An 18,345-nucleotide genomic window follows, 5' to 3' on the forward strand; every position below is an offset into this window, starting at 1 on the left:
ACAAAATGACGGTTTAATTAGATAATTCAAATAGAATTATGTCGGAAGTTATTATTTTTAATTGTGTCTACCTGGGCGAAACCCATGCAATTAGGGAACTGCGAAGGGTACCATTAGTGCGACTGAGATCTGAGATATCTCGTAATGATACTACTAATGATGCGGATTAAAAAGTGTTAAAGAGCAAAATCAACAAATGTCAATCTGAATTCTAATTCTAAAAATTGTCACTTGACAATAGATAAATTCACTGTAGAGAACTTCACGGAAAATTTGTGCTCGGGGTGGTTTTTTTCTTCGGACAATATTCGACTTATGTTTAGCTTTTTTTGACAAAACTTCCTATATCACCCTTTCATTATTGTTGTTCTGAGCTCAAAATTTAAAAAACATTTTGCCTGTGACTAATTTTTCTAGAGTTATGGGGGCTTAAACATTGCAGGTATGGCTAATTGGGACAATTCAAAGGCGATATAATCTCTGCCTTATTGCTGTCCGTGAAGTGAGTTGTAACTAATTTGTTCGTTTTATTATTTACGCGCGTCAACTTATCCCGCACCACAAAGTCATCCCAAATTGAATTAAGGCGAGCTAATTGTTCCGACTTTCGATGCGAAAGTACCGGAATATTTGTGCTCGGGGTGGTTTTTTTTTTCTTCAGACAAATTTCGACTTTTTAACTAGCCATTTTTGACGGAATTTTTTTATATTTTTCGAAAGGTATTGTTGTCCTGAGCTCAAATTTGAAAAGGTATTTCACCCGTGATCATTTTTCGTAAAGTTACGGGGGTTTAAAAATTGTCAATTTGGCCAATTTGGGACAATTAAAGCGCGATATAATTCGCGCTATTAACGCGTTAGCGGAGATTTAATCCGTCTTAGAAATCACCCTGATACGAGCAGTCTTGTTGATTTTAGTAATTCCATACACGACTCAAATTTTAACACTTAAAATTTGATATTATCAGATAGTGAGCCAGTTATTGGGCAGTCCAAACATTCAAGGCTTTGACATGATAAGGGCAGTCTTGTTTTTCCGACAGTTGTAACGAAAGTAACGAAATATTTGTGCTCGGGATGGTTTTTTTAGGCTGACAAATTTTCTTGTTCTAACAAGCAATTTTTGTCGGACTTTTTTTCAAAAGGTATTGTTGCCCTGAGCTTCAGTTTTATAAAATAAATCACTTGTGATTATTTTTTATAAAGTTACAGGGTTTAGAAATTATTGGCCAATTTGGGACAATTAACGAGAGATGTATTTCCCGCTATTAACGCATAAACGGATACTAAATCCGTCGCAGAAATTGTTCCTTATTGGTTGAAGTAAGCTTGTTTGCCAACATTGATTTGTTACTAGGAGCAAAATCTATTAGAAAGGAAACCTAGAAGTGTAGAGGTATGGTTTTCACAAAAAAACCTCAAATGTAGAAAAAAAATTCATATCTTTTTTCTAGATTTAAATTGTATGTTATTGCTGCTCCATAGACCTTAAAAGGCAGTCGGACCATTCAGTGCTTTGCCCTGATACAAACAGTCATGTTGGTTTTAAGGCAAGGCTCAAAACAATGAAACTGCTGATTTTAAGTACAGATTTTCAAGCATTTCTTGAACATCACTACCCCCGCCCCCTCATGAATTTTCTAGGTTCGCCAGAAGACCATATCTCTAATCGAATGAAGTTCAAGAGCTAAAAATTATTTATTCAATTCAATAAGGGTCGCAAACAATAACTTTTCAGGCCTTTGAAGTTCTTCCTCAGATCGTAAACTTAGATTGAGACAATGTTTGATGTTTTAGGTGCAATGGACGGCAAACGGAAAAGAAACACTCTCATTCAATAAAGAGCAATCAATTCCGCATTAATTTAAATACTTTGGGTTTGTAAACACGTCTCAATATATCATGTTTTACATGTGGATCACTTACGGTGGACCAACGAGTTCAACCCCATTAATCAAAATTAAGTTGAAGGGTGTTCCAATTATTATACCCATACCGCTGGGGTTCCTTCGCTTCGCTTTTAAGACACTTTGTAGACAAAATATACTAACTACCCTGAACTTCAAATTCACTAAAGTTTAATAGATCGTAATTCATTTGAAGTTGTTATAAAAAATATGATGCCAATTTAAACCATTCATTCGACAGTTAAAATTAAAACCCCAATCAAAGCTCTTTAGCAAATGGTAGCCATAATTTGATATTTATGCGATTCCTAGATTAGTCGGAACAATAAATCCTAATGGAACCTTTGAAACAAATATTTCGTAATTTAATTTGTTTCTATTAAAAATCGAAAACTTTGAAAGTGTCGGCCTGTTTTCTTTGACAAACCTTTAGAAGCTGTCATTAGTAAAAAATCATATGTAGACGCTAAGCCCGTTAGTTTTATTAGATTAAGATTTTTTTTATGACCGTATTACCATATGAACATGACGAATCGAGTTTAAAAAAAAACGAGATTGTTCATAACTGCAATAACAATAAGAATACTGCTCGTATCAGCGCGATGCCCTGAATGTTCCAAATGCCTCATAAGCTCTATATAATAGTGCTTGCTCTGAATTTTTTTTCGCCCAACACGCTATTTTAAGCGCAAAGCTTTATCATTTGCATATAGCAAAGCATTAAAAAGATCAAATAGGTTGCCTCAACTCAATTTGGAACTAGTTCTAAAATGGACTAAATTGCCGCAAAATCGTTTAGAGCACGAATTCTATCGCGGCATAAATTGTCCCATTTTGGTCGATTTGGCTTTTTTTTGCATGTGAGACGGATTAAATCGCCGCAAATGAGTTGAGAGCACGAAATGTATTGCGCATTAATTGTCCTAAGTTGGCCAAATTTGCCTCCTTTTTTGCATCCCCATAACTTTAAAAAAAATCACAGGTGAAATATCTTTTCAAATTTGAGTTTGGGACAAAAAATAGTTTTGGCTGATAAAAAATCCGTCGACAAAACGAAAAACGAACCAGGTCTTATAAGTTACTTATTTTCTTCGAATGTCAAAACAACAAGACTGATCGTATCAAGGCAAAGCTCTGCAGGATTCGACCATGTTTTACGGTCTCTGGAGTAGTGTTAGCCATAAAAAAATTGATTTTTTAAAATTACTTTTTGAAAATTATCCATCCACACGTTAACCCTGAATATTCCGACTGCCTTTTAAAGTTTATAGTGCCGTAATAACATGAGAAGGTAAAAGTAATAAGATAAAGTGAAACTTTTAAATATAAGATTTTTGTGAAAATCATCACCCCACAAGCCATATGAAGTACAAGGTGATGGATTTCGCTCCTGTAAGAAATCAATTATGGTAAACAAGCAATTTGGAAAAACTTCTAAGACGGATTGAAATTCCGCTTACGCGTTAATAGCGCAAAATCTATCATGCGTTAATTTTCCCAAATTGGCCGAAATGGCAATCTTTGAACCCCCATAACATTAGGAAAATTAATTACAAAGGAAAAATCTGTTCAAATTTAAGCTCAACACAACAAGAGTGAAATCAAAAAAAAATTACGGAATTTTTTTCGAGCACAAATAATCAGTTACTTTTGTTACTATAGCTGAAACAATAACTCTCCGCTGACGCATTATTAGCACGAAACTCATCGCGCGTTATTTTTTCCCAATTGACCAAATAAGCAACCTTTAATCCCTCATAATTTACAAAAATTAAACACAGGTGAAATATCTTTTCAAATTTGAGCGCAGCTTATCAATAAATTTCCAAGGAAAAATTTTTGCCAAAAAGCGTTAGTTACAAATCCAAAATTTGTTTGAAGAAAAAGACACTCCGAGCACAAAAAAATCCTTTTAAAGGTTGAGCTCAGGATAACGATAGTTTTCTCATGGTTTTGAAACATTTTGTCAAAAGCGCTTAGTTAAGTCGAAAGTTGTCTTATTGAAGTAACCAAGTCAGGCTTAAAGATTCTGCATTTTTTTCAAAAATCGAAAATTATTAAAAGCATGATTGCTTGATGGCTCAAAAACCAATTTAAAGTAGTTTTTGCTGAAAAACTTGATTTAAATTTCAGGAAAAAAATGGTATTGGATAAAAAAGAGCAGGCAATATAATTTTCCCATATTGGCTCTAATAAAATTTGATAGTAATCAAATACTGATTGGAAAAAAAAACGTTTTTAATATAGAATCAGCAAAACTTAACTTATATGGGACGAAAAATTCCCCTCTTCCCCATTAATTTTAACTGGGTTCTACAAAATTGCATAGGACAGAGCAACAACTATGGTATTATAAAATATTTATTAATCATTTATATTCAATAATTATTCAGTGAACAATTAGCTGCTTACATGAAACAAACGCAGAACGTTATGAAGAATGCTCGTATATCAGGAAAAATACTGAATGTTCCGACCGCCTTTTGACTAGTCTAAGCAATTTTTGATCAGAAAAAATTGATAAATAGTAAGTTTTGAACAGGCGATATCGCAAAAAGTAATTATTAAATTTTGAGTCGTAAGGGAAATAATTTAACCAAATAGTTTGGTTTCAGTTTGAGAAAACTTTGTGTGCTGGTTGATAAAAGTTTGCGCAGCGTTTTAGCATCATAGATGAAATTTCTAAATTACTAACCGAGTAAGTAGTCTATCTTGGCTCAAAGAGTATATTTAGTTTAGTGCTTAGCGCTCATGCTTGAAAAAAAGTAGTATCGAGGTGCCATCTCCACTGCAAAAACTTTTTCCAAAAATTAGTCCGAACAAAACCCCAAGCACATAAATTCCTAACATGAAGTTTGGGTTAATAAAACCATATTTGCAACTTCAATTGAGCGCTGTTTCTTCTTCTTTAGCATCAATGACTTCAAAGTTTTTAATTAAGTTGATTTCGTACGCACAGCATTTTTCAGATTGTATAACTTTACTTAGAAATTTTGGGAATTTCATTTAAATGTAGCTCAAACAAGGAACAGTTTTGTTGTCAAGAAATTTTTTTAAAGTAACGGAGATGTGTCCAGCAATTTTTTGTTTTGCTTAAAATTGAGATGAATGCTTTACAATTTTTGCTAACTAAGTGTATAATTTTTTACAAAAAAAGCAAGTTTTTGGCCAATGATTAGACCTAATTATTAGACAGTTTGGATCTTTTTTAAGAAAGCGGTTGTTCCAGTTAACTTGCTGGATTTTTTCCGCTTGTATTCATAAATTAAGTTTTCTCTATTTTCAGTGTCATTTTTATGTTTCATTCATGATGGTAATTCTGTAAGATGGCATTCAATGTTTTCAACGTTCTTCAATTCTCCGTGAAAGTTTTTATCATCAGAGAACAAAATGGCTTTAGAGTTCAGTACTGCTTTAGACAGATCTTTTTCACAGAGCGGGAAAACATTATTGACCCTTTTGGGACTCCGGCTCATAATTGACCGAAAACCTTGAGGGCAAAAAACTGTTTTCTATCAGAGAGATTAGATTTAGGAGTGGATGAACACTTTACGATCCGAGGGATTTCAACACTGTTCGTTCGTGATAGAACCTTTGAGTAATCCGGCCGGCAGCCTTTAAACGTGTCAAAGTAAACTTTTGATAAGAACTTTCAGACAAAATTAATCAAAATGAACATTTTTTATTATAAGTTAACAATTCATTAACCTAGACCATAAACAGATATAATTCAAAAAGCAGATAAAAAATAAAAAAATAAAAAATACAATCTAGATGCAAAAGGTTTTTAATAAGAAAAAACAAGCCTTTACGATAATTTTGAAATTATACGGGTATAGATAATTGCCAAATGCAATTAAATAAAATCAAGACTGCTCGAATATCAGGACAAAGCCCTGAATGTTCCGACTGCCCCCTATTTGGGAAACGAGAAAAAAAACATTAAATTTTGGACTACTTCAAACAACAAGTGTGAAAATTTGAATATTACGAAGTTAATACGACCGACTACTCAGCCTCAATTTGATTTGGAAAGTTTTTTTAGGCAGGATAATTCGCCACGCAACAATTTGCGTTACGCTCTCAATATTATGGATAAAATTTTCAAATTTCGCATAAATTAGTCCAGAGCATGGCCAATTTGACAATTTTTAAACTCTCAAAACTATGCAACAATTGATTGGAGGTAAAATATCTTTTTAAATATTATTTCAAGGAGTCGATATCTTCAATGGGGCATAAAAATTTTTTCTTAAAAATATTATTTCATTCGTCGAAAATTGACTGAATAAAAAAATATACCAAGCATAAATAAAACTTGCTAAAAACTAAATGCAGGGGAGATACAACTTAATATTTGAGATCAGGAAATCAATGTTGTTCAGATGAAATAAGAAACTAATTTTGGTTTGATAAGAAAAAGAAATACGAACCAAAAAATTCCATTATTTTCGGCCAATATTGGAACCACAAAAAATCCTACATTTCTGCGACAAATGTTTTTGTATAGCATCTAAATAGCATCCTAATTTTTGCATATTTTCAAAGATGATGATATCGTAAATTGTTAAGAGTTTTTAGTATAAAAAAAACATCAAATTTCCTTTCTTTCGAAACTACCTGTAATAATAAAAGAATTTTTCAGTTTCTTAAACTTTGATCGGAGTTTTATTAGCAAGATCAGTGACAAAATATTTTGCTGAAGATATTGATTTTTTTTCTATAATTTTCAGGGTCTTGTCTAATTGTGTTTCCAGTTTTTTTATAACAGAACTGAATTTTACAGTATTTCAAGTTTTTTGTTTGACTAAACAACATAATTATTTCTTTAGAAAATGCTCAAAGTTGCTTGAAAAACAATTTGTCAACCAGAAGTGGGCATGAATTTTTGAGGGCTACATTTTTGTTTTTAATTTATTAGTTTTCAAGCCGTCTCAAAAATATATTAAAAAGACGCCACTAAAAATTACTTCGCCTTTGTAACTTATTCCTTGCAAATTTTGTTGATAATGGCACCAACGGTGCTCCTAGAAAAAAATTAGGGTTGATCGACCAAAATGACCGTCGTAAATAATGCCAAAGAGAGATTACACTAACTTTATAGAACAAAAAACTCGAGAAATGATTAGTGTTTTTGATTTTTGTTTCCTTCAAAATTGGCTTGTGCAGCTCGTTATTGCAGTCGCTATATTGATCACTATGCCAGCTAGTTCTCTGTCATAGCTAAATGAACTTGATTTTAGCGAAGAAAATACTTTTGATCAATAGTTTATCGATAAGTGGGTGCGAGCAATAAATCGTTTATGATGCCATAATTTGAATTAAAACTACATAACTGCTTATCTCAAAATCGTGAGCGTCAGCTGAAAATCACCTGCTCAAGTTGGGAAATGATTTCTGTTGCAGTAAGAAAAATAATCGATAATAACTTCCTTAATGAGGGCAATAAAATTTGTGTTAAGGATTTTTGAAATCTCAAAGCTACTTTGAAAAGTAAATTAAGTCTAAATAGACTGTTCTGCTTCAAGTGATTCGAAAGTAAAACTTAATTGAGTTTGATTTGTTTATTGAAAAAACAGATGCAGATTTAAGAAGCGCACGCCATTTTCGTTCACTGCTTCAATTTTGAACGACTCATTTTCCTTATTCAGAAGAAAATTAAAATTTGAGCGCCAATATTCACTAAGTTTCAAGAGAGCAACCAAAAATTGTTTTTTGAGTTGGTCAACCGAACATTGCTCAAGAAAGACGCCACGTGGAGCGATCGAAATTGAGACCTACAGTGACCTGTAAATTGCAATAAAAACATAATAATAACTTGACTGCTCGTATCAGCAGGACAAAGCCTTGAATGTTCCGACTGCCTTTTAAGGTCTACGAAGCAGTAATAATATGAAAAAACTAAATGTAATCAAATAAAACAAATTTTTTTTCTTAATTTGAGATTTATTGTGAAAATCATCCCCCCATATGCCATATAAAGTACAAAGTGATAGATTGCGCTCCTAGTAATAATCCAATTATGGCAAATAAACTTCCTTCAACCAATTTGCAACGATTTCTAAGACGGATTAAACATCAGCTTACGCGTTAATAGCGCGAAACATATCGCGCGTTAATTGTCCCAATTTGGCCAAAATGGCAACCCTTAAACCCCCATAACTTTATGAAAAACGAAATATTTTTTCAAATATAAGCTCAAGACAACAATTACTTTTGGATGATATAAAATAATTCCGTCAAAATGGCTAGTTAAAAATTCCAAATTGGTCTGAAGAAAGAAACCACCCCGAGCACAAATATTCCCCTAATTTTGTTACGAAAGTCGGTAAGAAATAAAATAATAACCATAATGATAACGAGGATAGCCGATTACTGCGCAAGTAGCAGAGAATGTTCTGACCACAGTCTTTTTTTTTTCAAATGTTTGTTGTTTTTTTTAAATGATTGTCGTTTTTTCCCCGCATGGTCTGATAAAAAGATCTGAACAAAAACAAGAACTTCGGCATATTTGAAAGTCATAGTAAAAAAGCTTTCCGGAAAACAGTTTTTGAAGAAAAATGACTAGAAAACGAAAAAGAATGTCGAAAAAATGTAGAAAAAAATGTCAGTTTTTCTGGACACTGTGAAAAAAAATTTTGAAATTTTTTAATGTTCAAATCACGATTGATAGGGCTTTATTATGATATATCACTCAAAGCATTCCGATAATTATTTGTGGTACCTGATTTTGCGTACGAAACAAGACGAAAAAACCCATAAAACATCCGAATACAAAATTTCTCCCCATTTTTCAAATGGTCGGAACAATAACAATAATAATAATAATCATAATAATATCAATTATAAAAATAATAATAATCATAATAACAATGATAATAATAATCATAACAATCATAATCATGATAAAAATCATAATCGTAATTTTGATAATAATTGTAATAATCATAATAATCATAATCATAACAATCATAATAATCATAATAACAACGAGGACAGCCGGTTACTGCGCACTGCGCAAGTAGCACAGAATGTTCTGACCACAGTCTTTTTTCAAATTTTTGTTGTTTTTTTATCACATTTTTGTCGTTTTTTTCCCGCATGGTCTGATAAAAAGATCTGAACGAAAATAAAAACTTCGGCATATTTGAAAGCTTTGCGGAAAATAGTTTTGGGAAGAAAAATGACTAGAAAACGAAAAAAAAATGTCAAAAAAAATGTAGAAAAAAGTGTCCGTTTTTCTCGACACTGTGAAAAAAAAATTTGAAATTTTTTAATGTTCAAATCACGATTGATGGGACTTACTATGATATATCATTCAAACCATTCCGATAATTATTTGTGGTACCTGATTTTGCGTAGGAAAAAAAGAGAAAAACCCATAAAACATACGAATACAAAGTTTCTCCCCATTATTCAAATGGTCGGAACAATAATAATAATATTAATTATAAAAATGATAAGAATCATAATAATAAAAAATAACAATCATAATCATGATAACAATAATAATCCTAATATTGATAATAATTATAATAATAAAAGTATTAATAATAATCATAATCATAATAGTAATAATCATAATCATTATGATAATAATCATAATATTAATCATAATAATTTTATTAATAACCATAAAAATAGTAATAATAATCTTAATCATAATATTTTTAATCGTAATAACAATCACAATAATCATAATAATAATCATAATCATAATTATAATGATAATAATCATAAAACTAATTACAAAAATCATAATAATATGATTAATAATCATAATAATCATAATCATAATAATTTTAATCGTAATAATAAACATAATACTAATAATAAGCATAATAATAGTAATAATGATAATAAACATAATATTAATAATAATCATAATAATCATAATCATAATAATTTAAATCCTAAATCATCATAATAATGATAATAATAATGATAATAATCATAATATTAATCATAATAATCAAAATAATCATAATCATAATAATTTTAATCGTAATAACTATCATAATAGTCGTCATAATATTAAATGTCCAAAAAAAAACGAATTGCTATGAGGTTCACAGATTAGTAGACTTGTAAGTGAGATTGCCAATAACTAAATCCCAGAGTGAAGCCAGAGAGAACGTCTTCAGATCAAATGGTCCGTTTTCAAACGTCTCTGATCTAGAAATAGTAAAGTGACCTTCAATCTAACCTTGCAAAGTGGTTTTGCTAGTATGCCTAGACGTTGCCATGGCGACAGGGGTGAGCCACAGAGGGTGTCAGCTATGATGGGCACCACAAACACACAGTACACCCAGTCTGCGATGCTCAGATTCAACATGCACAGATTAGTGGGGGTCTTGGAGGTGCGCAACATCTTCACCAGAATCCAAATAGCCACGCTGTTGCCTGAAAACAGGGATCTCTATAATTGTATCCCCTTTTGCGAGGGGGTTTAAATTCTAATATGCTTAACCGCTGACTTACTTCTTTAAAGGGGGAGATGATATAGTCAAAGAGATCCGAAGACAGAAACCGCTCATAACCAAAACGGAGTAATTTTGATAAACATGCAAAATCGCAAAAATCGCCAAAGTTGGTGGGAAAAAACATTGATAAGTTCCCGGGTTGAAGTCCCACCGTTAATTATCGCTTTTTCTGTAGTATCCCAGTGATCGCTATTTTCCAGCGCTGATTCATGTATAATTCAGAGTTTTTTGCATAGATAAACCTGCGATAGTTCACTAATGAGTTCTTTTCCAGTTTCCCCCCTTTCAAAACACCGAGTTTTATATTTGTTTTACGTGTTATTACGGCTAAATGCGTGATGTTACGCTGTAAAGTATGAAGAACAAATCTGTTCAGAATTGTCCATTTGTTCACCACGCCAAATTTCATTGCATTGTGACAACGTTAAATAGACTTTTCAAAATTGAATTTGAAAGGGGGGAACTGGAAAAGAGCCCACTAATGATTCCGTTGAAAATCATCGCTAAAACGTAAGAAATTTTAACTCATTCTAATAGCTTTCAAATGAGAGATTTAGTAGATAAGCTCTTTTACATTTTAACTTTTTTAAGGATTGGTAGCACAGAGGTAGCATGTACTTCTACATATCTGAAGGTTAGGGGAGCGAAACCCTGTTAGAGCGCTATTTTTGCTCATGCTGATAGATTTTTTTTGCTGTTTCATTGCTGAGAATAAGCCAAATTCGCGATAAATAGCGATAAAATTTGCTATTTTGGCAATGAACATCGATAATGCATCGATGGGGATTGCTGTTTTTTTTTCAATTTTTTATCGCTACTTTTCAATGTGAGCTCAACCCGGGTTGGTAAACTGAACTAATAATTTAACTAAAAACAATTTTGGTAAGAAAATACCAGTTCTTTGTTTAAAAAAAACTGTTTAGAAATAAGCAATTAACCACGGAAAATTATTTGAAAAAGAATCATTCAGCTTAATCCATGGTAAATTTGCTCAAAAATTGGGAAAATCAAGTCGAAAATAAATTTTATAAAATTCTGAGCAAAATCATTTATGGAAAGAGCTGAATTATTTTCTTAAAATAACTTTTCCTGGTTAATTGATAAATTTTAAAGTTCTCGCGACTGTACTTAAGTTACTCAACTGAGCTTCTGACTTATGATCGAAGAAACTTTTTGGTTATCAAAAAGAGAAAAATAGAAAAAAAATAAATGGAAGACATTAATTAGCCGTTCGAAAGAATATAATTTTAGTCCTAGCAAGAAACCAGAAGAGAAAGGCTCTTAGACACGCAAAATCATGAATCGAAGCAAATTCCAAAAACAAAGCAGTGTCAGGTGTCTCAAGGGCCCATTTGAACAATCTCCCCCTTAAAAATTCAAGTGAACCATCTCCCCTAAAATTTAATGGCAAATTTAAGCCATAAGGCCTGCATGTACTATGCTCAAATTTGATTGGCTGAAAAATTTTGCATTTTACCGAGTGAAAAATCTCCCTCCTAAATTGATATAGGGGGAGATTGTTTACTTTATTGTCTCAAAAAATACATGTATATAATATTTGACTTAAATAATTCACATGTTTTAAGTCCTCCAGAGAAGCCAAAAGTTGACAACATAGTGATTTTCTTCTTCAACTAACACAATTAGTGGGATGTTATTTTACCCCAATTCAATTTGACCAAGATTTCAGAACAAAAAGTTTTTCACAAGATTAGTCGGCCACATTTGATACTCAATGTAAACAATTTTGAAACCCTTTAGTAATTTTTTCAAAAATAAGATTATATGGTTGAGACAAAAAATAATCATATTTGAGCCTAGGGTATTCTTATCTTTCATATACTTTCAAATAATCACCTTGGAGCACCTTTAGTTTTTTTGAGATCAAAATTATTTATCTTTCAGTTACTGCAAAAAAATTCGGTTAAAAAATTTTAACAAAAAAAAATGAAGTTTGATTGTTAAAAAAACACTTCCATGGTATCTAGTTTGTCCCATTTTTCATAAATTGAGAAAAAAATGGATGGAAGACCTTTAATAAGCGGTTCAACGAAAACTCATACATATTACTAAAACATCCTCGGAAGAATATAGAAAAAAAATTGAAAAACTCTTTAATCAGCCGTTAAATAAAAATTTTTACTAAAAAACTCTGAGCAAAACATCTTAATAAATGTCTCAATAAATTTTTTTTAAAGCCAAAGATGTGTGATAGGATGTCATGCTCTGTTCTGTCAACACTGTCAGTTTTTGGGAGAATATCTAAAAATTAATTGAATATGCGCTTCTTGCAATGATAAAATGTCAGATTCAGATATTTGTTTTGAGACAGAAATGAATAACGATAAATACTTCTCCCCACCAAAAGTTCACACCTCCCAAAGAAATGGACAGAAATGAATATAAATAATTAGTTTCTCCTCCCAAAAATCACCCCTCCCAGAAAACAAATGTCACCTCCGTGATGCCTTATGTCACCGCATGCATGATTTTAAATCTATTTCTGTTCAGAGGATAGTTTTTTATAGAGAACAAAATTTTTAAAAAATGTTTGTGTGTCTTCAAAAGGGGAGTTGAGTACATGTAAATCAGTTTTGGACATCTGGATTTTTGTCGACTTGAAAGGCTTCAAAGAAGCTTTAAAGACCTTTTTACTACAATAAAACTGGTACAAGAGTAACATTGACTAAAGTAAACATGTTTTTGAAGTTTATTGATGTATTTGCACTGAACCTAATTTCTGTTAAAAAAATTGACGAGCTGAGCTGAAGGGGGAGACAACCATTTTTAGTCACAGATACATCGACTCACCAAAAAAAAACATTTTTTTGGAATGGTCCCGGTCCCTTTTGGCGCAATTAAACTTTAAACGACATCTATTGTCCTTTAATCCTGTAAGTTTTCTAAAGGCTCTGTTTCCATTTTTTTGGGAGACGGGAGGAAGCTTGCACATAAAAAGACATTGATTTTCTATCAGAAGTAGATGTTTTAGGAGTATAGATGGATGCCCGTTTCTCATCCCGAAAACAGCCTCCTTTATTTCAAACATTAAACTTGCTTTTAGAAGTTTGAAACGTTCTTTTGATTGAAAAATGCTTCCAAAACATTCAAAACTCTCCTAAAATATGTTAGAATAGTCGGGTAAATCAACTTTTTTTTAAAAATAAAAATTGAAACTACAAGTCTCCTTGTGCCTTTATGAACCTCCTAGATTTGTCCTTCCTCCACAATAATCATTGAAAAATTACTCTGTGAAAAAAAATGTTTAAAACAGTGAACATTCGATAATTGATAAAAACCCATTTTGTGTTTGAATTTGAATTTTAATTGTTTTACTACGTGCGGCTACAATGCGTAACAAGCGACAGTCCGTAACAAGCTACAACAAACATAAAATTATACGGTGAACACTAATTCCTCTCGTGCCGGATGTAAGCGCAGCGGAGCAAAGCGAAGCAAGCGTATCCCTCTTGCCAATGCCTTGTTACGAACTGTCATTTACTGTCGCCTGTTACAAATTGTCTTCAATAAAAACAAAATAAACAGTGGTGGGTAAAAACAAATTGGAAAAGCCTTTGGCATAAACAAAATAAAACAAAAGGCTATTCAGCTCATTGAAAGGAAAACCTTTTAGGATTAATTTTGAATATGCGCTTCTTGCAAAATTTAGGATTAATTGCTGAAGCATGTAGTTGTTGTTCCGACTCTCGATACGAAAGTAACGGAATATTTGTGCTCGGGGTGTTTTTTTTTCTTGGGTGAACTTTTGTACTTTATGGCGTGTGGGGGGATAATTTTCAAAAAAACTTCAAAATTTAGAAAAAAAAGTTCATTTTATTTTATTACATTTAATGGCAGTCGGAACTTAAAAGGCAGTCGGAACATTCAGGGCTTCGCCCTGATACGAGCAGTCTTGTTTGTTTTGAATTGATTACAGATATAAAATGAAAAGTTATTCTGCCGCAAAAAGTCGCTTTTTTAAAGTCTACTAGTTGTCGCCTGCGACCAATTGTCGCATCACGGACAGCAATCACTTTCAACAAATGACCCAATTGCATAACAGACTAACACAGTCATGATGGATATGATGGATGATTAAATACAGATTCGTGCATTTCCAAAAAAAACACCGAAAAAGAATTTCACAACTTTTGGATTTAACAAGGATAAAAGCGTAGTTTTGACTCTTTTTTAATTATCAGCATTTGAAATTGTTCAGATACTTGTTTTGCTCGGTTTTTGCATGACGCCAGATAAAAAGAAGAAATTGGCCATATATTCAGTTAAACATGTGAGAACCTTGGCGCGAAAGGTTTTAAAAATTTTAGGGATCAAAAAAGTATTTGGATCATTTTATACGCACTTTATTACCAGTTTATATGAAAAAAGCATACGCAGCGAAAAACAATTAAAGCAAACCAATGATTCATAAATTTTCTCAGCAAACGCAAACCATCTCACCTAAAATTTTGGAAAATGATTTAATCAAGAATGAAACATGTTAAAAACTAAGTGCTATTTAAAACTGTGGTAAACGTTTTAAAAATTGGTGAATAAAAAAAACGAATCTGGATGATGTGAGGACTATTAGAAATGCGGACTTGAAAAGAAGCGGATTTTTTATAGATAATTTCGATTACAAAAAGCAGCTAAATTTTAATTTATTAACTTGTGTTGAACTTTAAACAAGAAAAAAGATAGTCATACAATTTCAGGGTAGATAGAGAAAATGAAAAAAGCTAGCCATACAGTTGTTATAAGAGAAATATACGACTAGCCTTTTTGTTATAGAAAAACAGCAGCTTTTGGTTCTACACAAACAGATATTCAGTTAATTACATGTAAGGACTGTAATAACTGTTAAATTTAGACAATTGCATTCCAATTAGCTTACGAGACTATATTTTCTTTTTTTTCTAAAAAAAAGATAGTCATATATTTTTAAACTCCCTTTTTGATATTACTAGGAAGTTTGTTCAACTATATGTTTCAAAAACGCTCCCAAAATTGTAATGTCTTTCAAAAATCAATGCTGAAATTTTGTGCCAATTGTAAAAACCTGAGAGGCTTTTCAATATTTAGGCTTGAAAGCTAGCTTTAACTTGATGACCTGAAGGATTGATTTTCTAGCTTTCACTTGATGACTTGAAGGACCTCAAATATTCAACTCCCTCATCAACCAAAGGATCCCCACTATTATGATTTCATGGCAACCAATTTAGGCCGATCAACCCAAAAATTTGTCTAAAGGCGGTTATACACTAATTTTGAAGGGGGCGCGTGCCAAACAAACGCACTTTTTTCACCAAAATCCTCCAAAAAGTGCCCAAAAATGGTATTTTTGACCTGTTTTTTTTTCAAAAAAATAGCTTGCGGCGCAAAATTTTTCGTCAAAATAGGGTCTTTATAGTGTTCTGGGAGTGTTAAAAAAGTCGACAAAATTTTTGAAATTTTTTTGAAAATCTGCCCCCTCGAGAAAAACATAGATCCGCCTCTGGTATTGAGAATATTTGGTCATAGACTCTTATAGTATGATGAAAAAACTAGTTTCAGTTCTGTGTTCAGAACAAAAGTTCAAAGAGCAGTCGAAAAAATTTTGTACTGATAGGTGCTGTCGTGTTATATAACAGTTTGTGTGAGTCTGTTATTCGGCTTCTAAAATCGTCTGTTATTCGACCCTCAAATAAAACTAGATTACTTCAAGATTTACTTTACAATTTTTTTTTCTTCAATAATACGAGGCTCAAGTGTTGATTTTAGAAAAGTATTCAATATTGTTCAAATAAAAAAGGTAATCAATAGAGCCATTTAACTTGAGAATTAACTCAAAATATCATTTGATAGATGCGCAGGTGTTTAGAGGCAGATAAGAATTGGTGTGATTGTTCAACTGATATTTATTTGAATTGCCCCTTTCAAAGTGAAAAAGAAATGGAGCGTCGGACAACCAATTTTGGCACCGAAATTAATTCAAAGACAATTGGCACATACAGAAAGGACCTTTTCTCCATAAACCATGCTTTGAAAATTTGAAAAGGTAAATCGCAAGAATATAAATATCTAAACGATGTTCGTTGTTGTTTTTTTCCAGAAAAATTTTAACTCCCGAAACGGCAGTTTCACGAAAATTGTTTTAAGCTCTCTGAAAAAATTTGAAACTTGATATTGCGAATGAAAAACACTTTTTATCAATTACAATCAATTTTTAAAAGTTTATGGGCGCACAAAAATTGACAGATTGGCCAATTTAAAAAAAATTAAAAGCTTCAGGCCAAACTTGTATACGCTTTTCTAAGAAGAGAATTAATTTGTTCATAATTTGCAAAAATTGGTTTTCAAAACATTCTTAAATTTGAAAAAATATATATTTTTGAAAAAAAAAACTGCGCAAATTATTCAAGTGTCTTTCGAATTCAGCAAAATAAATAAATCTCTGGATGCTATACAAATAAGCCGACAGTACACTAAGGCAACAATAGTTTTAGACGACCAAAATGTACACAAATAATAGCAATACCAGCCCAATAAGCTTTTACACATGACCAAAAAAAAACATTTACTGATAAGTTTTTTCGCGCCTGATTTTTGCAAGGAAGAAAATTGAACTCAATTTTGGCCAGAAAACAAGAAATATTGGTTGATGCGAGTTTAATTGTTAAAATTTCCTTTTTTGTTTTGCTCAAAAATGTATTTCACATGATTACAAAAAAAATCATTTCGCGTTGTCAATTTCTCAGAAAAATACTTTATCGTCTAAAAGTCCCATCAAACACGGTTTTCGCCTTAATGGCTGTCGCCTTGTTTGCCGATCACCAAATCTCTGGTGCTGAATACATATTAGCAAATAAAATTGCACTGATCAAGAAACAGCAAAAATTGAAAAAAAGTTTTTTTTTTTTAAAAAAACTTTCATCATAATTTATTTCTCATAAAAATCGTATACCTTCTTTCATATTCTTACAAAAATAATGGTTGTTTTAATGAATTTTTTCTTCTCTCCTAAACAAAACGACTAGTTTGGACTTGCTGTTGGCTATAAGAGCAGCAAACTTTTAACATCAAAATGAAAACTTTGATCATTGTAAAAGGTATAAATTGTTTTTCAAAATCAGCAATTTGCCCTTACGTGCAGGCTATAAACAAAGCTTTGTGGTACCAATCGTTCCTTTGCTGTAAGCAGTAGCTTCTACAAACTAAAATTTCTAACAGAAATTAGAACAATTCAATTTTTTTTGACAAAGAAATGATTAATAATAAACGTCAACAAATTGCATTTGTTGACTTCAGGAAAACAATAGGCGCGGATCTAGGGTTTTTTGGGAGGCAGATTTTCAAAAAAAATCGAAGATTTGGTTTGATTTCTTTTTAGGTAGACCAAATTGAACTTTCGAGCTCAACCAAATCACTATTAGAAACATAGTTTTACACAGGCGAATCGTCTGCACCACAAGCAAATATTTTTTCATAAACGCTCTTTTTAGCAGTCTTTGGACAGTTTTTAACAAAAAAAGTTAGTAAGGTTGAAGTTTACTCCCACTCAATGCTATTTTTTACCTACGACAGAGCGCTTTGAGCAAGTTTTTGGGATTGGTCTGCAGAAAATGGAAGTCATAGAATTGACCAATAGAAAAACCTGTTAAGTAGTCAGTGTTTGGAATCCCTGAAGTTGGCCATCAAAAATCCATTCTTGGTAAGTTTCACAAAAAAAGAACGCCAGAATTGATACTTTCCTATAACAAGAACAGTTAAATGATAAATCTTCTGAGAGAAAAAATCATGAAATAAAATGATTTTTTATGGACTAAATCAACGAAAATTGAACACAATGAAAACTTTTCTACATTATTCAAAGCGAACTCACATTTTAGAGCCATTTCATTAAACAAAAAATTTATAATTTTTAATAAAAAGATTTAAAAAAAGTAGTTATTGGAACCAACTTTTTGCGTTGATTA

The 18,345-nt window shown here is 31.8% G+C and overlaps 1 protein-coding gene across 5 annotated transcripts in view; it reads right to left on the reverse strand.

Annotated features, from left to right (window-relative positions):
• LOC134841451 (tyramine receptor Ser-2-like) overlaps window positions 1–18,345 on the reverse strand; it is a 76,477-nt gene that overhangs the window by 19,913 nt on the left and 38,219 nt on the right. For all 5 annotated transcript variants that reach the window (XM_063857450.1, XM_063857451.1, XM_063857452.1 and 2 more), the window contains exon 3: window positions 10,114–10,310. In XM_063857450.1, coding sequence (XP_063713520.1) covers window positions 10,114–10,310 — 197 coding nt within the window. The remainder of the gene's footprint in view (window positions 1–10,113; window positions 10,311–18,345) is intronic.

This window comes from Symsagittifera roscoffensis, chromosome 3, assembly GCF_963678635.1.
Source record: "Symsagittifera roscoffensis chromosome 3, txSymRosc1.1, whole genome shotgun sequence".
NCBI lineage: Eukaryota > Metazoa > Xenacoelomorpha > Acoela > Convolutidae > Symsagittifera > Symsagittifera roscoffensis.